At 41.8% G+C, this 21004-nt stretch overlaps 1 protein-coding gene across 1 annotated transcript in view; it reads left to right on the forward strand.

Moving 5' to 3' along the window:
- Positions 1 to 35: 35 nt before the first annotated feature.
- rps6kc1 (ribosomal protein S6 kinase polypeptide 1) overlaps positions 36 to 21004 on the forward strand; it is a 34807-nt gene continuing 13838 nt past the window's right edge. The window contains exons 1-13 of the mRNA XM_049590573.1: positions 36 to 204; positions 1351 to 1386; positions 2395 to 2515; positions 2891 to 3006; positions 3089 to 3182; positions 3277 to 3330; positions 3440 to 3862; positions 4590 to 4714; positions 5040 to 5138; positions 9877 to 9924; positions 10546 to 10678; positions 13140 to 14783; positions 17983 to 18072. Coding sequence (XP_049446530.1) covers positions 103 to 204; positions 1351 to 1386; positions 2395 to 2515; positions 2891 to 3006; positions 3089 to 3182; positions 3277 to 3330; positions 3440 to 3862; positions 4590 to 4714; positions 5040 to 5138; positions 9877 to 9924; positions 10546 to 10678; positions 13140 to 14783; positions 17983 to 18072 — 3085 coding nt within the window. The 5' untranslated portion in view covers positions 36 to 102. The remainder of the gene's footprint in view (positions 205 to 1350; positions 1387 to 2394; positions 2516 to 2890; positions 3007 to 3088; positions 3183 to 3276; positions 3331 to 3439; positions 3863 to 4589; positions 4715 to 5039; positions 5139 to 9876; positions 9925 to 10545; positions 10679 to 13139; positions 14784 to 17982; positions 18073 to 21004) is intronic.

Consider the following 21004-nt stretch of genomic DNA (forward strand, 5'->3'; position numbering starts at 1 on the left):
GGGAGGAGCTCTCAGTTATTTGCCTTCCTGTCACTGTGCTGCCAAGGAATAAATGTATGTGGCTAGCCGACTGGTAGCTTTGGCAATGTTGTCACTATCAGAATGATATCGCAGCGGGACAGAGGAGAACTGGCTCGGTTTTATACTGTCACAGACCCTAAAAAGCACCTGAAAGGCTACACTGTGTACAAAGTCACCGCAAGGGTAAGAGCAGGGGAGGATGAATGGGCACTCTGACAGCAGAGCTAATGCTAAGTGTTGTTAGCTAGCTGTGTAGCCTGAGCTGTGCTAACCAAGCTAACATGATGTAAACACAAGTAACGTTACTTTAAAACCGCTTGAGGATTACCTGTCGGTGTTAACAGCTTTTGTGAACACTGCATAATTAGCTGACAGGCACATTCAGACATGGTTATGTTTTAAAATGTGTTTTTATTCCCCTCTAGTGGATTATCTTGATGCTAATTTTCATTAGCATCATTAGCCAGGCTGATTGACTCCGACCTAGGTAGCTGCTTTTAAACGTTAGATAGCTAACTAGCTAGCTTTGTTAGTGTTGTATTTAATTAGCGTTTCAATAGAGTAGCATTAAAGAGATAATGCCAATTATAAGTGAGCAGAACATAACTAAATAGCTGTTTAATACAGACACTACAGTCTCAGGCAAGCTTCCCAGTAAAGTGCCTTGAAATCAGTCATTAGCATTGTGGGGGGTCTCCATTATCAAAACAGACTTGGATGAAGAGATGCCAAAGCCTGGGTTGACTTTATAACCTGTATGTCATTTGCTTAAGCCCTCTGTATCTATCTCTAAGTGTAAAGTGTTGCTATACTGTAGGAGAAAAATCCGACACAACATTTACTTTCAGTTTTGGACAACCAGGCTGTCATTTGTAATCATGGCTTCCTGTCCCCATTGATAATATCCAGCAACTCACACACCAAGTGCTTGCAAAGAGAAGTCATCTGATGATGAAATTAATAACATATCCTATAATTCATCCACATTTTCTCAGACCTCCAGTTGCCAGTGCATGCAGTGATTTTTCAGATACTCCCATCTTAATAAGATAGGACAAGGACAGGCTGAGTTTCTTCGTCCCCGCCTGCCCGCCATCCTGTTTATTATGATTGCTGGTGATGTCTCGTTCCTACACTCAAGACTTCCGTCATTCTCTATATAATGCACTCATTGTCACAGTCAGAGCTGTGTCCCCGCTCGTACTCGTGCCAGTCTCACAAGAAGGTCCTAGCAGCAAAATCAGCGCTGGCATCCTAAACTTTAAGATAAGAATAGACTTTTGAGAGAGTCTGAAGTTTTAAGGTTTCTCTTTTCCTTTTTCCACACAGATAATCTCCAGGAAGAACCCAGAGGATGTCCAAGAGGTAAGACATGCAGCCATTATTTGTGTATTGGGAGTTTGTGAGTGTGCAAAGCTGTGGCAGAAGTTGGATGGAATATTGTGGAATTAATTTTCCCGCAGGTTTGGAAGATAAACACTGCTACTGTATAAAGAATAAGTGATCTGTTACCTCAGATTAAGACTTCTGAAACCATCCAAGACCAGTTTATAATAATAGCTTTATTTTATTTTATTTTATTTTATTTTATTTTATTTATTTATGAAATTTACACCAGTAAATTTGTGGTAAGAAGCTGTGCAAGTTGTGTGCAGCTCTAGTTCCTTGTCCACCTCCTTTGACATTAGATTTTACAAAGCAAGCTTCATTTATCCGTCCAGAAAAGTCAGTTGTGAAAAATAGTGTAACTAATATAAAAAGCCAAGAGTTAGGTCAACATCAGAAGAGTTGTTTTCATTCATTTTTTGCTTTTCTTTTTTACATTTCAAGTTCATTGTCTTTAAATCAGACTATGAACACTCAGGCTTTTATTATCAGCGGCTCAAGTATCAAATAATACCTGTCACATCTTTAGTGTCACCATTTTAAGGATTTGTTTTTGCTCAAGTTAGTCTTTTAAAAGATTTTACGGAACATTTAACTATTCCCCCGAACAAGCTGTCAAAACTCACATGCAAGCTCTCCTAAATGTGTCATATGCTGAGGAATGCAGTCTAGTCTGGAACCAGCTCTAATGCAGCAGGCATGATGTAAATTAGTGCATGTGTGTGTCTCTGAGACAAAGTGAAAGAGTTTTGCCTGGAACACATACCTCCATTCCTGAGCAGTGCTCCTGTTCTGCTCGTTTTGCTTTATGCCTCACAGTAATAGATTAGGGTTAGATTACTTTTACAGACAAATACAAAATCAGGTTCCCTCTTTTAGCAGTGTTTGGTAGAGAAAATTACTATAGTCCATTTGGTGAAGATTATTGATTCCCAAAGTCCTCCTCCCACCAATCTTAATCCATCTCTCTTCTCTCTCTTTCTGTAGATAACAGTATGGAAGAGATACAGTGATTTCCGGAAGCTTCATCAGAACCTCTGGCAGCTGCACAAGAATGTATGTAGCCAGTCGGAGCTGTTTCCTCCCTTTGCCAAGGCCAAAGTGTTTGGTAAGAAACTAATCACCTTGATTCCTTTGTGTCAGACATTTGTCCTGACAAAAGTAACAAGACAGAAGGCTTCTTTTTTTTTTTTAAAATGCTTGAATTGGACATGTCTGTGTAGAGCTTTCTTCTTCTGTTTGATGTTTTGGTCTCTCTTTTGCTTAAACATTTGGTTGTTCATGTTAGGGAACTTTCTCTGAGGTGACCTAAGACAAACAGTTGTAGTGACATACTGCTGTAATCCTGGATCTTCTTACCACCAGAGAAGTAGCGACGACTCTTCCCCCTTGAGGCAGCTCAGTGTTAATACTCATTCTGTAAGCACTACTCTTACTTTGTACCTTACTCTGTCTGTCTTCCTGTCCATGAATGCATGTGCAGGTCGTTTTGATGACTCGGTAGTCGAGGAAAGACGACAGTGCTCTGAAGATCTGCTCCAGTTCTCTGCTAACATCCCTGCTCTCTACAGTAGTCAGCACATCCAAGATTTCTTCAAGGTACCCAAACACACGCATACATAAACATAAACATACTCTCAGACAGATGGTGGATTGTGCAATGTTTTAAATTCTTCTCAAGGGAGGTGAAGTCCACGACGGCTCGGAGCTCATCGGACCAGCTGAGCCTTTTTCTGACTTCCTGGCAGACAGTCTATCAGACTGCAGCTCTGACGGTAGAGTTTCACACGTTCAAGATCTATCTTCCTCTTAATTTACAATGTCTGTTGAGTCATACTTGCTCAGAGATGTGTGGATGTTTTTTTTTAGTTCAAAGAGACATCAGTGGTGCGGATGATTTGACTATCACATCTGAGTATGGAGGTAAGGTTTGTTTATGTATCAAGATAACACCCACCTACATTAGAGCTCATACGTAAACTCATTATGAGGTGTGTATATGTGTTGGTCTAAGCAATGTTCTTCTCCCCAGGCCCGTCCAGTGACAGCGACCTGACCTCCCTGGCTGTGGATACAGACTCTTTGGCTGGGCTGGATGATGGCATGGCCTCGGGCCGCACCTCCCCAAACCAGCCACAGGGGGGAGCCACCAACTTTAGCAGCAGCTGCAGCCCTCGCTTGCCCTCCTTGCATGATCGTCGCACCCCATCTCCTGCCCCTGTCCCTGCCTCCTCAGCCCCTAACCCCGAGGTCAGCTGGCCAGGCCGAACACCACTCTTCTCCGGCAGCCTGAAGAAGGCCAGCGGTGGCAACCCCAAAGACGTGAAGTCAGACTACTTAGACAGAGCCAGTGAGCTCATCTGTTTGGCTGTACAGAAGGAGAAAGAGCAAGACTTTCAGGCAGCTTTCTCCTGCTATCGCAGCGGAGTGGACCTGCTTCTGCAAGGAGTGCAAGGTCAGTTTGGGAGAGAGCTGGGTAAAAGTATAGATACACAAAGAGTTGTTTTCCGTTTTTATTTAGCCCATTCTTAGACAGGGTTTACATTGGTACCCAAAGTTGGACAGAGTGTTGTATACAATTTTTTATTTCTGTATCTCCACTCTGACTTTGTTTGTTTCTTCACTACACATATACATCAGTGACACAACCTGTACGTTATATGACAATGAGAGAGACATATATGGCAACAAGAGGCAAGTTAAAAAGAGACGGTTCAAGCTTTTAAAATAGTTAAATAATAACAGATAATCAAAAAAACAGATATTTGTCTGCAGTGTCTCCCATTTGCCAGGGACATGGAAATCCTCCAGGACACATAGACCCACCTCCAAGTCCAGTTTTTGACATGATGAAGCTCCCTCTAGAGTCACAAAGGACACTATAAAATGTTTTTCACGGTCTACTAGCTTGTACCTGCCATGACTATGAGTAGGCCCAATAAAATCTGCCATGGTCCACAGGTGCTGTAGGTCACAACCCAAACTTTGAAAGCAGCCCGCTAGAACCTTTTTGAATGTGGGTACCAGCAAGTTAGACCACTCGAGTTCGCCTCTAGCAGCTTGTCCCAATAAAACATGCTGTTTTGTCAGTAAATAAAATGCTTGTGCAGAAACTTTTCACCCCGCACTATTAAAAACTGCTAGGTAAAGAAAAACAATTGATCTCGCTCACCCCTTTTCAGGTGAGCCCAGTCCCACGCGGCGAGAGGCAGTGAAGAAGAAGACTGCTGAGTATCTGATGCGTGCGGAACAGATATCCAGTCAGCATCTGGGAAGCAACATGGGTCAAGGGTCGACGCAGACAGTGGTGAGTGGGAGGGAAATGCTGCCGGCCTGTATACTGTGTGTTAGATTATGCAAATCTGCTTTGTGTGCATGCATCCACTGGGGTCCTGATACCACTTGAGACTATATCAGAGTACAGTTGGGTTTGTTACAGATGGAAACAGTACAGTAAGTCTGTGGAGAAAAATGTTCAACCAGTCTTTTTATAATGCACATTGACAGTCCAAAACAAGTAATTAGTAATAATAATAATTATTATTATTAATACAATAACCAATGAATACAGCCATGATTTAATGATGAAATTACAATCCATTAATGCTCTATGAAATGTTCTTTTGTCCAAGGCTTTGGGGGCACAGTGCTGCCCGTCCACCAGCAGAGGAGGCCAGCAGAGTTCATCTGAGGAGCTGAGAGCTTACAGGGTGTTGGGGGTCATAGATAAGGTCAGTTTACTATTGACAATGTTTGCAACTTGCAGCCACGTTTTGTGAGTTTTCTTTAATGTTGTTTCATTTATTAACATAATTAGTGTTGCAATGGTATGAGATTTTCACAGTATAATAACCATCTCAAAAAATATTGCAGTTTCAAGGTGTCACGGTACTACAGAATTATTATAATCAGTCAGATTGACCCTTAACCCTTTCAGACTGGAGCAAATTGGCTTAATTTGTTCCGAGAAACATGAGAAGAAGGCAATGAGCAACGAAACAAGAAATGTCACAAAAAAATTGCAGGAAATTAGTGAATAGAGAAAATTAAAAACACGAAAATTAGTAAAATACAACAAATTAAAATAAAATAACATAGAATAAAAACAAGGAAATGCTTAAAAATTCTAATAATTCTGTATCATAATTTTAAATATGTAACAATAAATAATACTTATAAATATAATGGTTTCTTTTTAGCTTTTTCTTTTTGCCCTAGTTAAAAAAAAAAAAGACCCTAAATCTATTAATTTTTTGCAAATTGTGGGACATTTCCCATCAAGTTGCTCACTGCCCTTTTTCCCATGTTTTTGAAAAGATTCACACCAATTAGGTCAGGGTTCAGAGGTTTAAATACCTGCGAAAGGTGTCTGAAAGCAGCATAAGACAAGTGATGTCGTTCCAGGCTTTGAAGGGTTAAAGAAAGAAAATGTAAAGGTGATTTTTGGTTGAGCAAACGTTATATTATTTTAATTAGGGATGTCCCGATCATATTTTTTTTGCATCCGATCTGATACAGAGTGCTTTATTTTGAACCCGAGTCCGATCCGATACTTTGTAAAGCATTAAGAAAGAAAGAAAAAAAAGAATGCATCCAAGTTGTCCCATAAGGTTTGTTTTTTATTTAAATAATATCCAAAAAGCTTATCAGTGGTTCAGCAGCACAAAATGTAAACAAATTCTGAATTGCGAACAAATTGTCCCTCCAGAGTTGCCATAGGGCTGTGGTAGGCGAGGTTCGGCTGTAGGTGTGGCTGTGTTGCTCGGAATAAAGAGAGAAGCGGTGGCTGCTGAACCTGTTGTCTCGACTCCTGTCCGTTTATTACCCATTAGCTGCACTCAGTTAGGCAAACCCAGGGCGCTCAGTTACAATACATTGGAAAGCGGAGGCAACAATGAAAAACATAAATGAAAAACCTGGCCATTTTTGTTGTTTTGATTCCTCCGATCTTTTATTACTGATTCCGATTTTGTAAAAATAACGTGATCGGTGCCGATATCCGATCCTCGGATATCAGGTATCTAACTAAAATAATTGTGAGATTTGTCATCCAGCTGCTTTTTCTTTCAATAACGTAGATAAGCAAATGTACACAGTATGATAACAAACTTTCATTTCACGGTATATACCTTGAAATAGGCGTGTTGCTGCAACCATAATCATAATCAATAATTTGTCTTTTTTTTCTACCAAGAAAGTGAGGAAAAGACACAAAAAGACAAAAACTGATCTAAATAGGAAATAAACATGTATTTGATTTGATGTCAGAATGTTCTTCTCCAGTAATATAGTATATATGGACGTTGGTTTGGGTACCAAAAGAATTACGTCGATACCACTGAGTACAGATTCATGCTTAATCAAATTCACCAAATTTTGGTACCTGAATGCATCTGGGAGAGAATGTCGTGATCAAACAGGAGATTGTAGTGCTGCTAAGTGCCCGAAGCTTCGAAACCAGCCATGGTGCTCCTTGACCAGCAGTGGAGTTCTGCTTAGTGGCTGGTTCAACTTCAGACAGGAGGCGGAAGCTATTTTCTTTTCTATATCATTTTAGTAATAGACTAATATCACTGCTAGACGTGCAGACACACAGTATCTCAGCTGCTACCAGTATTGGTTCAAACATGAACAGTACCCAACCCTGTACTGAAGAGGAAAATCCTTAAGGTGGCAACAGTAATCGAGGCCCTAACAAAATAATTTCACTTGTGTCCGGCAGACAGGACAAATGTGGATGTGTCAAATTTCTCCTCCTTGTGTCCTTTCCTTCTTCGACCATCTTTTTCATCCGAAGCAATAAAGCGTAATAGATTTACTGAATGGTATGGTAAGGGCTGAGTGTGTGTATGTTGAGCGTCAGTTATGACTACCACAAGGTCAGTTTAGGTTGCTGGTCCTCTCAACCAGCTGCCGGCGAAGCAACTTCACCACTCAGCCATGAAATGACTTGGCAAGCAGCTCAGGGAGCGGCACACAACATTGAATCAATGATGCTCGTCCTCCACACACACACACAAAACCCCAAGGAAAATGTTGACACAGTACTTACATGTGTTACTCTACAGAGGTGCACGCAAAATCCACAATATGTCAGAAACACATCAGACACATGGCAGAAAAAAAACAACCAAAAAAGAACTGCCATAAGTGGAAACTGCATCATCCAGAAATGACCCGGCTTTCCTCTCCTCTTTCTCCTCCTCCTTCCTCCTTTCACTTTTAATGGGGACAGAGGGGACAGATGGAGAGAGCTCCTCACCCTACTGCCCCCACCCCTCCGCCCCTCCTCTCCACCTCCCCCCTTCCCTGATGTTTGTGTCTTAATTATATTAGCGCCCTGGCTAGCACTGCCACTCTGTTTACTCACAGCTCCATTCATATCCATTTAGCCTGCACCTGTTTGGTCCCAGCCAGGGTCACATGGAGAGAACGCACCCACAAAACATACGCGCGCACCGCACTACGCACGAACACAGGCCAGGTCACACACATATGCTCAAGCTCTCCCCTGAGACGGGGAGGGAGCAGAAGAGCAATGGAGATGTCAGACAGAAGGAGGGAGGAAATAAAGATATTAGGAAGAGCCAAAGGGAGAAAGGTAAAGGAAGTCAAAAGAGCAACCTAGAAGCTCCCTTTTTAAGTAGAATTTAGGCACAGATATGGAAAGAAGGTTGAGATTTAGAGATGACAATTACTGTGTCTGCCATGAAGCATTACATGAATCTGAAGTGCCTTTTTTAAGGACCACATATGTTCCAAAATAAATTCAAAAAAAGGATCACAGGAAAAAAAATGTGTGCATTCAGTAGATGAACACAAATGTTTGGCTCGCAGGTTGCTCACATGTGCTTTTTTGGTGTACATTAGGACTGCAACTAATGATTTATTTTTATGATTTCATTTTTTTTTTATTGTTAAAGGACCAGTGTGTAGGATATAGGTGCATCTATTGGCAGAAATCGTATATAATGTTCATAACTGTGGTTTCATTATTTTAAAATCACCTGAAAATAAGTATTGAGTACATATTGAGTATTTTTTAATTACCTTAGAATGAGCTGTTATATGTACATACGGAATGGATCCTGTTCCATAGAGTCCACCATGCTGTTTCTACAGTAGCCCAGCAGGGACAAATCAAACACTGGCTTTAGATAGGGCCATCTAATTTTTGCGTTTTTGTGTTGGCCATCGTAGTTCGATTGTCTAAAATCTTAAGATACTCAGTTTACAATGATTTTTTAAAGGTTTACTATGTAGAAATTGTTGGACACTGTTTGGAAACAATATCGCCAGTTAAAGTGAAAATGAAAGCCAATCCCAGCTTTGTCCGCTTTGCGTTTCACCTCCCTATATTTGCCATTTTCCTTTGGCGATGTGTCTGCGATTTTCGTAGCTCACCAGAATATAAGAAAATACAGGCAGAGGGCAGAGTCTCTGTAGTGGGTCGTGACTGGGAGAGATGACATTTGTATAAGTATTTACATTGTGTTCTAGGAAAATCTTGCATGATATGTGTATTTTTATTTTTTTATAGGGAAAAACAGAAATACTATATATTAGAGAAAGTGGAAGCAGCAAATGTTTGACATTTTTATGCCTCTTTGACAGCCATGTACGAAGGCCTTATGTTTTCAGATTGTCCGTCTATATGTCCCATTCCCATGAATGTGATATCTCAAGAATGCCTTGAGGAAATTTCTTCAAATTTGGCACAAACGTCCACTTATACTCATCAAAGAACTGATTAGATTTAGGGAGTCAAAGTTCAGAGTCACTGTGACGTTGCCCCTCTCTTTGTTGTGAATGCAGTATCTCAAGAAAGCCTTGAGAGAATTTCTTCAAATTTGGCACAAACGTCCACCTGGACTTAACGTTGAACTGATTAGATTTTGGTGGTTGAAGGTCACTGTGACATCACAAAATATGTTTCTGATCATAAGGCAGGAATTCATATGCTAATTATGAAAACAGAGTCACACAGATGTCTAATGAGATAAATTGATGAAATGAGGACTTTTTATGTCCAAAAGGTCAAAGGTCAACTTCACTGTGACACCATTATGATCTGAAAAAATACTTTTCAACACCACCTCTGCCAAAAAATAAGCATAATACCTTTTATTGAAGTCTTCACTGCATATATTACCGGTTTATGAGCCTGGGCAGACGTGGAAATAAACTCCAACTTGACTGGTTGACGGAGGCAGACAGCTGCGAGGAGACATCTATAGATTCATTTTGTAATCTTTTCATAGCTGGGACTTGATTTAGGCAACACAGCAGGATCGGATGTGTTAATGCCAATTTTTCTGGCATAATTTAGGGACCTACATTTATCTTGCGGTGACCCTCATGTGTGCCCTGACCCAGTCGTTGAAAAACACTGCTCTGGAGGACACAACCACTACATCATCTTAGACTGTCTGTTCATATCTGGCAATTAATGGCACTCTTCCATCACAGGTTCTTTTGGTCATGGACAAGAGAACACAAGAGACGTTCATCCTCAAAGTAAGTTTAATACACGTGTGTGTGTGTGTGTGTGTGTGTGTGTGTGTGTGTGTGTGTGTGCGCGCGCACCCCGCTTGCTCGTCGTCCTGACTGTAAGTGTAAGTGTGAAGTGTGCCAGAAGCCCCTGTGTGTGACCGGTGTAATTGATTCTAATGGGCCTGTCCCTGTCAGCTCCTCTGCTCTCAGGTGTGAGACGTGTGCCAGATGCCAACGCACAGCGCAGGCACAGATGAATACACACACGTGCGCGCACACACACACATACCCTACACACACACATGCAGCCAATGTGAACTTTACGTGTAGTGCTGATAGATTTGTGTGGCTCTTTTAAAGTCACGCGCTGTATGTGGCTTGATGAATCCAGTGACTTTGGGTTGCCATGGGGCAAAGCTGGCAACTCGCTAATGGGAGGTTTCTCCTTTGCCACACTCTGCTCCTCATTTTTTTACGCCTTATTCTTCACACAAACTAAAATACTCACCTTCCTTCACCTCCTGCCGCTCATACCCTCCATATTTGGGTTAATTTTTTGTTTCTCCTCTTGTCCTTAAGTGCAGATTTCCCTGCTTGCTTCACCTTTAATTACTCACCTCATCTTCCTCTCCTTTCTTATTGCAGGGTCTGAGGAAGAGCAGCGACTGTGGACGCACAAAGAGGACAGTAATGCCTCACTCCGTGCCCCATATGGTGCAGCTGAGGAAGTTCATTGTCTCTGAAGACACAGTTTTCCTCTTGCTGCAGTACGCCGAAGGTAAGACGCACACCGCTTTCATCTTCCCTCTTCTTTCTTTTCCTCTCCTTCACCCGGTCCCTCCTCCTCTCTTCTCCCACCCCTCCCTCTGCCCTTGTTCCAGACAGATGTTTGATAGAGATGGGTGTGTGTCACAGGTCATTATTCTGAATACCAGGTGGCGCCATGCTTCATTAGCTATGCCAACACCTGGGCCTCCTTACATCCCACTCACTCTAGGATGTGTGTGTAGCTCGTGTGTGTGGGTGAGTGCGTTCAATGAAATGCAGCCATATTTTTTAATGCCCTGTAACCTATTCAATCTGGTGCACTCTATAACCACCCTGCGCTAATATTAGTGGACAGTATTGAATATCATATGAACATGATCTAATAAAGCCAATCAAATGCCAGGAAAAGGCGTAGTTTCACCACAGTTACGTCCCAGCTCTGATCCAGGGCTGCTTCTTATACTTCTTTAGTATGCTGTTAGCAGCTGATGGGTTGAATGACGACAGACAGGCAGACAGGGGGAGGCAGTGACCTGAGTGACATTGGACAAAACAACATGTGGATGGTTTTACTTTCTAAGCCATCGAGTTGCCCCGCTATCATTATCATCACTGTGAACTCCCTATCCATTCTCATCACACACAACAGATGCTGGCTTCCAATTGCTCATGCTACAGCTGTGTGTGTATCTGTATGTCTGTGCGTGTGTGTAAGACAGAGAGACGTCAAAATGCTAACATTACACTAGCAACCTAAAACACACACACAACACCAGTCAGCCAAACTGGGTTCAGGCGTAACTGTTTTAGTTTGACTTTGTTACTCATTCCTAAGTGGAAATTAATTACCCTTTTTAACAATTAGTCTCAGTAACTACCAAGGAAACCAAAGTCAGGAGCTTAAAGTCTCTTTCGCACATTCCTTTTTTGGATTTCTACACAGGGTGTCTGCAGGTCCTTTAAAGTCTTAAAATGTCTTAAATTCAATTTTGTAAATATAAGGCCCTAAAAGACATTAAATAGCCTGAAACCTGAATTTCTGAGGTCTTATCTGCTGCAGATGTTTTATTTTTTTGTCAAAATGAGTCATGCTCTTATGCGTGAAGGTCCACATTTCTGATGTTAACCTGTCAGTGAACCAGACACTTAATTCGAGCTCTTACCCGTTGGCAAAATTTAGATTAACCTAACTCACTCTAATAACTGCACAGGACCACATTTATACTACCTACCTTTCTTGCAGTGCTTGAATCAGAAAGATGATTTACCCAAAAGTCTGTCTTAAATTTGGTTTAAAATTATCTTGAAAAGGTTTTAAAATGCATCACATGTAACAGTGCATTCACACCAAAAGCGTCATGAGTGTCATAAGTGGCCGGCAGCCATTCATTTTCAATGTACGCTTGCTACGAAGGGCGTCTGGAGCATCGGCAGCAGTGAGCAGCACGATGCCAGCAACCAGAGCGTCACTGTGAAGTTGAGAGAAGCTCAACTTTATGCAAATGAGCAGCGACGCCGCTGAGGCAGCAGACCAGGAATATTCTCAATGCGGGACAGTGAAAGAAAGAAAGAAAGAAATCTTCTGCAGTGCAGCTTGAAAGCCCCGCCCCTTGGCAGCCATCTGCAAGTCCTGCCAGAGCTGCCAGAGCTGCCAGGCAGCGCGATGCCAGCGACCTGAGCGACCGCTGGCGCTCATGACGCTTTTGGTTTGAATGCACAGTAAGAGATACCTATAGGCACACTGCCATAGCATCGGGAGAAATGTGAATATCTGGTAAATTAAATGGATTACAGAGAGCATTTAATTTCTTTTTATTAATTTCTTTTTTAAGCTGCAGTGTTTAAGTCATCCGCCTCCCAAATACTGACTCAGTTACCAGTTGGGCAAAGCAGGTAACTAGATGTGAACCCTCAGTCCATTGATATAATAATAATAAGAATAAAGTTTTTTAAAGTTTTTTCATAAAGTGCTTTACGTGGTTGATCCCAGATTTTAGAATGATGCCGAATTCAAGCAAATAAAATGAGGCAATTTTAAGAAAATACAAAGAACAAAAAATAAGAAAGATAAAATACCATCACTGACTTAAATAAGCAAAGTTGGCAACTGATTGCCCTATAGATTGCGCAGAGCTACAGCAAATCAAACAATTAGAGTAAACAAAATAAAAGAATACAATAACTGTTAACAACACAAGATAAAAACAATAGAAATAATCAAATGAAACATATATAAAATGAGGACTTTTTGGAAGACAGGAAGTATGGCCTAGGAACTAAGTTTAGACCAGAGTTACCTGGGTTGAAACCCAGGTGAGATTTCCCGAAAACGTCCCTGGAAAAGTTCCTACTTTATTGCTGAAATATCCAGACACTGCCCAGCTTTCTGTCTTAAGACCTCTGCTTACCACTGCGTTAGATACGCCCTTCTTTTTTCTCTGTCTTTAATGCCCTGTTTCCTTCATCTCTAGGTGGAAAGCTGTGGTCTCACATTGGAAAGTACTTGCGTAATTCCAGCCCGGAGGAGAGCTTTGACATTCCTTTCATCCAGAAGAGCCACACAGCGGCTGTCCACTCTCCACAACATGTTGTACCACAGCTGGATGCTGGTTCAGCCAGTTCTGGTTCTGGAACAGTTGCTTGTTCTGATTCTGTCTCAGGGCTGCAGAACAAAGGGGAGAAAGTCAGCGCGTCACCTCAGAAAAATGTTCTCCCTTCAAGGCTTATCGAACAAACCGGGGCCCAGTCGGACTCCGGGGCCACCTCTGAGGAGGAGTGCACCAACAGCTATTTGACACTTTGCAATGAGTACGAACAAGACAAAGTAGAACCAGATGCACTAGAAGAGGAGGAAGAGAAGAGTGAACAGGAAGTGCTGTCACTGGAGGTACCCGCTGGGACGACCACCACTTCCTCACGTAGCCGCTCGCTGCTCAGCAACGACAGCCTCTCTTCACCCATCAGCTCTCAGGAACTCGGCTTTTTCACAGAGTCGTCCGAAAAAAGTGGCCACACCCTTGACATTGAGCAATACCGTGGCGAGGGACAGGACAATAGTGACGTGTTCAGTCCTTTGCCCTCCCCTGCTGTGCCTCTGTCTTTGGATCAGTCCAAGCACACGCCAATGGAGTTTTTCCGCATTGACAGTAAAGACAGTGCAAGCGAAGTGACGTGTGTCGACTCAGGAGAGCAGCGCACCTGTCATAAGCCAATCCCTGTCTTTTCTACATCAGACCTGGGCTCGGATGTCACTGACGATCTTCCAGAGCTGGCTCAGGAGGTCAAGGGCCACAGCTCGGAGCTTTGGGGGTTTGACTGTAGCGATAAAGGCTCCAATGAATCAGTGCCAGTCATATCATTTAAAGAGGCAGTAGTAGAGGACGAGGGTCACCCGCCAGACCTTTTGGTCAACCTCCCTGTAACAGGTGGGACCGTAGACTCCTTACAGGAGGAATTTGAAACTTCAGGGGTGTGTCTGGGCCTCGAGGCCACAGCCTCTCCTCAGAAGCTCATCCAGCCTGATGTTTTACAGCTTCCCAGCCAGCCTGAGGAGGAGGAGGAGGAGCAGCCACTGGAGCAGGAGCTTTCATCTTTTTTTACAGCCTCTGCAACCTGTGACACCAGTGCTGCATCTTCCTCTCCCTTTAACTCACTTTGGGATGACTGCAGCTTGGTGTTTGGGCAAGAGGCTTCTGACAAAATGGAGGTTCATCCTGCATGCCAAAATAACGACCTTCCCTTTGACCTTCCAGATACTGACACGCTTAAGGATAAACTAGGGACCAGTTCAAGAAGAAATACAGACTTGAATCCAGACCCCAAAAGCCCAGCCACAAACGGGACTGAGGCCTGTGCAGTGGTTGAGAGTTTATTAGATCTTGATATTGAATCATCAAGAGTTATTAGTAATACAGGTGGCAGCGAATTTGATAAAGAAGTATCGCGGCTGTTCGCAGAGCTGGACGAGCTGTCGCTGGCTGCATCCCAAGCTCGTATCCCGGAGGACTTTGTACGATGCTGGGCTGTGGAGATGGTGACAGCGCTGGATTCTCTGCACCAAGAGGGCATCATCTGTCGAGACCTGAACCCCAACAACATCCTGCTCGACCACCTAGGTATTTATACCACAGTTTATTATCAAGTTTTGTTAACCCAGATCCCTCAGTCTTGTCATTTATCTCACACTCTCTTAACCTCTTCTACTCCACCCCTCTTTACCATGGACCCATTTAAGTCATGGGGACAGTGGATCTTTAGGGGGACATAACAGGTCAACAGTATATGTCTAATAGAAGTGCTATAAATCATCTGAAAGCAGAAAACCTGGAGTTAATTTGAGATGCAGCTCAGCACTGTGTCAAGTCTTTCTAGTCATAAATATGTAACAATTTCTGTGTTTTGGTTCGGCACCTATTTACATTTTTTAAAGGTATGTTAAGAGTGTATATAGGCTTAAAACATTATGATGGAACTATATGATGGCCCTTCCCACACTCAATCATGTGCCGTAAGTTGTTGCAGCAATTTTTGGATAGATACACATTTGTTACACAGACTTGGTGCTAAATTTAGGCACATGAATTGATAAAAATGGTCAAAACTTCACAGAGATACAACATTAAGACACCAAGACCTTGGAGAACACCATAGAAAAATCCATGCAAATTTAACATTTGGAGATTTATGTAAGAATTGCATTTTTCAGGAATAGGACAGCGAGCACCGAAAACTGCTAAGAAACCCCCTCGTTGTCAATATACCTATGAAAGCAATACATCCTCTGATACAGCCTCCTCCATATCCTCTGAATGCCCGAGGCCTTTAGCTTCTGGTTGTAAGGTTTCATGACGCTGAGATTATTCACGAGGTCACAATAGAGTGTGCCAGTAAACCTGGAACTCCGTTAGCACTTTTAGCACTTCTGGTTCTCTCGTCTAAAAGTCATTACGTTTTTTGAATGGGATTTTGGTAAAATGCCTTGAATAAGGTCTGTGGTTAACAAAAACTTAAGCGAGTTTCAGGTTTTGTTCTACGACATAAAACACATCAGTAAATACCCTACTTGTGAATTTTGAAGCTTTTATGTGTCGTAAAAAAGGCGGTTGCTAACAAGTTGCTCAATACGACTACAAACCCTGTTGGGGACAAAAACGTCATCACCCCCGAACAGACGAGAGTGCTGGCAGTCCGCCATTACAGCTTCTTATTTAGCTTAAACAGTCCGATTTCCCCATTATACAATGTTTTTAAAATAAAGCGGCCGAAATCAGTTGAAAGCTTAGTGGCGGTGACGTCAAGAGTCATGCGACCGTGGAGTAGTCATGTAGTCCATTAAAGCCTAATGTTAGCTTTTTACTTCTGGCGATCGCATTTAAGCTTCAAATGCGGTATGAAAGGTGTTCATATGTGAAGATTATCTCGCTGAACAAAACCTGTAAGTATCATAAACTTGTGTTAGCCACAGAGCTTATTTTCTGACATAATCCAAAATGCAATGCAAAAATCACATTCACTTTCTCTTCCGGGAACCAGCGCGATGCTGAACTTCCGGGTTTTGACGTCAGCCCTGGCACACTCTATAGGTCATATTTTGCAGTGAGGTCAAGTTTCAAAAAAGGTCTTACTACAACGAAATGGCTGCTATGGGGGCTAAAATCATCAAACATGAACAAAGTTGATCTCATTGAATCCACAACAACCAATTTGCACTGTATGGCACTAGCATAAAGTGGGCATGTCTGTACAGGGGAGACTCGTGGGTATCCATTGAACCACTTTCTGATACCTTGAGGGCAGAGTTCAAGGGATCCCTACGCAGAAGGTCATGCCAGTTTTTCCTTTGCCAAAATGTAGCCTAACTTTGGAGTGTTATTTTAGCCCCTTTGTGACAAACTAGCTTGATATAGTTGGTACCAATGGATTACTAAGGTTTCTCTCTAGTAGCACATGATACCAATATCTTTGCTCTTGCATCAAATCTCAGCCTGCTATAGCCTTTGAAAGACAGTAAAGTTATCCAAGATCGTCAAAGGTCCCATGGGTCTCTCAGGGTTAAGTAAAGTCATGGAAATGGGGTAAAATTTTATGGAAAACTTTTGAAAATTCATTAGTAAAAGCATGTAGGAACCCTGAATATTAGTTGTAATACTGCCAAACAATAATGTCACTTATTTTGCTACTGACAAGCTATAATATCAGGGCAGCATTACAATACAGTTTGGTTATAGAAATTTTAGAAGAGCTCTAGATCAGCTTAGTGCGAGATTCATCTGTGAGTCTTATTAAACTTTAATGGACTGAGAGAATGCAAACATCTGCTTGCTGTTAAACCCGAACACATGATTCCTGTCATTTCATGGTGGAGATAACGGGCCATTTAGATTACTTTAAAAGCAAAGATGGATACACTGCACCAAATTACAAAACCAGGGAACTTGACATGAATTTAAAAGTCAACTTCCAAGAAACGCACTGAACAGATGCTGCAGGAGGAGAATCATTTACAGCCTATTTGGTGGCCTATTGAGAGCTTCACTGCAGATATTTCAGAGATGAATAGTTCAATAAATACCTAATGAAAATCCTATAAACTCTTGGTGACATCTGCTCATATTTCTTTACAGCCAGCATAAAACCATATCTCTCTGAAGCAGCTGTACTGTGTGGATGTCATATTATTTTGCTTGTTTTCTCAAGCATAAAAAGAGAATTATCGAAGTTGAAATCTCTGTTTATGCCTTTATTAGTGCGGATAGTATTTGACTGAGGGACCGTCTCTCTCAGTCAACCATGATGTAATCTATTTACTAAAATGAAGGCTCTTCCAGATGCAAAAGTGTTGTTTTACTAAGAGGTCACAGATTCCCCCTCAACTTCTTCCTTTGTCGTCCTACAATCATCTCTCTCCACCTCGTTATCAACAAGCGTCTAATTAGCTGAGTGGCTGTTTTCGTCTCCCTGGTGGTAATTATTGTTCTAAAGGGCCCATCAACGGCGTAGTGTGGTGCATCAGTCTGGCTAGCCCAGGCTAATGGCCACGGCTACCTAATGACACCATTAGTTCTAATGATAGCGTTAACGGGTAGCCGCTAAACAGGAGTAATCGCCGGGGCTGTGTGCTTGAAAAGCTCGTGGAGGGATGTAGAGAGGCAGAAAGGAACGGAGGAAGGAAGTGCTCCAAAGGTGAGTAAACAGTTTGAAAAGTAGCGAGTCGAGGTGACACTTGATTGTGTGGGGTTGATCAGAGGTAGAGTATTAGATGAATGTGTCTTACACTCTGAGTTTAACACTTTCCCACTCTTCCTGTCTCCTTAGGTCACGTTCAGCTCACCTACTTTTGTAGTTGGAATGATGTGGAGGAGTCCTGTGACAAAGAGGCCATCACCAATATGTACTGTGCACCAGGTGAGAAAGGCACACACATGATTATACACTTTATCTCTGTGATTCTCTCATGTACACGTTCTATACTTATTAATTGGGTGCCTTATTTTGTGTGTGTGCGTGTCAGTTAGGAGGCTTATGTGGGGTTAATTCTATGCAGGCATGCAAGGCCATAAGTAGGCCACTTTCCCATGGTCACAAAACCCTCATTCATAGCCAGACATGAATAAACAATCCAAGTGTACACAAACTACCCTCGAGAGTAGAAACACACGAACATTGATTCTTCTTGACTCTGAAATCGACCAAAACCCATACGCAAAAGTGCTTTTTTCATTCTGCTCTTTTGCTTTATTGCCATTTAATACGTATGTCACTACTGGGAAGATGGTCTGTTAATGAAGCAAGACTGTCTATGCAGTAGAAAGACACAGATATTTTTGAAATTGGTGCTACATGATCAGAGAAATGGAGAACAAATGCTGTGGTGTTTGTTTTTGCTGGAGAGGTAGACACCTACAACTACCAGAATGCACTGCGCAGCACCAGACCAATAAAAACTCAAACTGGTGGATGACATAATGGGAGCTTTTTCATTTCAACACTTGAAACATTATGGTGGCCAGCTCGTAACCAATGATACTGAATCCCAGTTAAACAGTACACTAAAATAAGTTTCTGAAAAAATTTTAGGCCAGAAATAGGCAACATAGTAATAGAATCTTGGTTTGTATTTGATCAACTCAGTTTAACCATTTGAGTTCAGTATTTTCAGCCTCCAAATACAATACAGGCACCCACTACTTCACATATTCTCATTACAGCTAAACAGTGCACAAAAATGTTTCTTAGGACATTTCAGGCGAGTAGTTGGCAATGAATTAACAGAATCTTGTTTCATATTTGATCAGCACTGTTAAGTTTTATCATTTGAGTATTTTCAGCCTCCATTTTTACAATACAGCAATGTGGCACCCACTACTTGTTCACAGATTCTCATATTACAGCCAAACAGTGCACAGAAAATGTTTCTGGGGACATTTTAGCCAAGAAATAAGCAATAAAGTAACATAACCTTGGTTCATATTTGATCAGCGCTTCCTAGTTTTATCATTTAAGTATTTCCTGCCCCTGTTTTTACAATACAGGAAACGTGGCACCTACTACTTGTTTACAGATTCTCATATTACAGCCAAACAGTGCACAAAAAATGTTTCTGAGGACATTTCAGATGAGTTTTTGGCAATGAATTAACAGAATCTTGTTTCATGTTTGATCAGCACTGCTTAGTTTTATCATTTGAGTATTTTCAGCCTCTGTTTTTACAATACAGGCAACTGTTGCACCCACTACTTGTTCACATATTCTCATATTACAGCCAAACAGTGCACAAAAATGTTTTTCTGAATACATTTTAGGCAAGAAATAAGCAATAAAGTAACAGAATCTTGGTTTGTATTTGGCCAGCACTGCCTAGTTTTGTAGTTTGATTTGAGTGTGGTCAGAATTCGAGCAGAAGTAAATCTGGAGTATGAGCAAAAGCCCTTAGAGCCAGTGAAAATCTGGAGGATGACTCACTTGAGCTGAGAGATGAGCAGGGAGATCTTGTAAGATGGGGAAAGTTTACCACAGTTCATTTACACATACTACCCTTGTTATTATGATACAAAGCTGTCTGAAAACTGGCAAAGTATTCCCTCAAAGGAATCACATATAAAGGCTACACAGAGTAGTCATCATGGCAGTAGCATTTAACATTTTAGTTTAGAAATGTCTGTTTTTGTACTTTCTGTTGAGAGGCTTGCTCTTGTAGTAGTTCTCTGATTGTCCTGTAGAGTGTGCTGTTGTGCAGCAGTGAGCCAGCAGCGCTGTAACCCCATGTGTTGCCCTCAGCAGGCTTGTGGCAGCTCTGGCATGCTGTTTACAAGCTGCCTAAAACAAACTGCTGCTAGACTACAGCACCATGTCCCTACTTAGCACTTCTGTGTGTGGGGGGGAACGTTTATGTGTGTATGCCTGGGTGTGTGCACGTGACATCTATGGGCGGAGAAATTTTCCAGTGTGTTGCTGCTTTAAGCGTATGGCTTTACATTTTAGAGGCTGGCTTGATTACACCTTTCTTAAACATGCAGGATGGATCGCTAAAAACTGCGGACGAACACCCGAGACAACGACCCTCACACCCGTTCACTCTCCCACGCACTTATTTTAAGCTGTTCTCTTATATTCATCCTCTCTCTCAAGCCAGGAAGGTCACTTCAGATTTAAATCCTCCTTGTGACTAGCACATACAGTGTGCCACTGTTGTAATAAATCTGAAAGCAACAAATGCTCCATCTAATATCCAAAGTGTGCATTTTTATTCCCGTAGTAACAGGTTGTTTAAAAGCCTCCTAATGGAAATAGAAGCACATAGAGGCATATGTTCAGTGGCCAGCAGCAGATGACCTAAAAACACACAGGAGTGAAGCTCAGCGCAAGGAGCTTTGTGCATAATGTAGCTTTGAATCTGAGTGCTAAACCGAGACGTGTTTGCCACTTAAGTCATTGTGTAATTAATGTAGTCATTTTCTTGTTAACATAAGCAGCTAGAGGTTTTAACACTTGTCAGAGTGTGTGGGCGGTAGGTTTGAAAAGCAGCCTGTAATATGCTGAACAGTCTTCTCTATGTAAGGATGAATTTGGTTTGCAATTTAATTAAGTATTCATTTTTTAAAAGGTAGATGCTAACAAATGTATATTTGCTTTAGGGCTGGGCAATGTGGAGAGAATCAAATATCACTTTTTTTGACCAAACACCTCAATGTCGATACTGCAACGATATACTGTAATATGTAAGCTAAGATTTTTTGATTAATAATCATCAGTAATGTGGCTACAACAACTAAGTGGGTAAAGGCAAATAATAAATCAGCTAGAACAGTGAAATTATGTTCAGAAAATTACAACATTT

Source organism: Epinephelus fuscoguttatus, linkage group LG11 (genome assembly GCF_011397635.1).
Source record: "Epinephelus fuscoguttatus linkage group LG11, E.fuscoguttatus.final_Chr_v1".
NCBI classification, from domain to species: Eukaryota; Metazoa; Chordata; class Actinopteri; order Perciformes; family Serranidae; genus Epinephelus; species Epinephelus fuscoguttatus.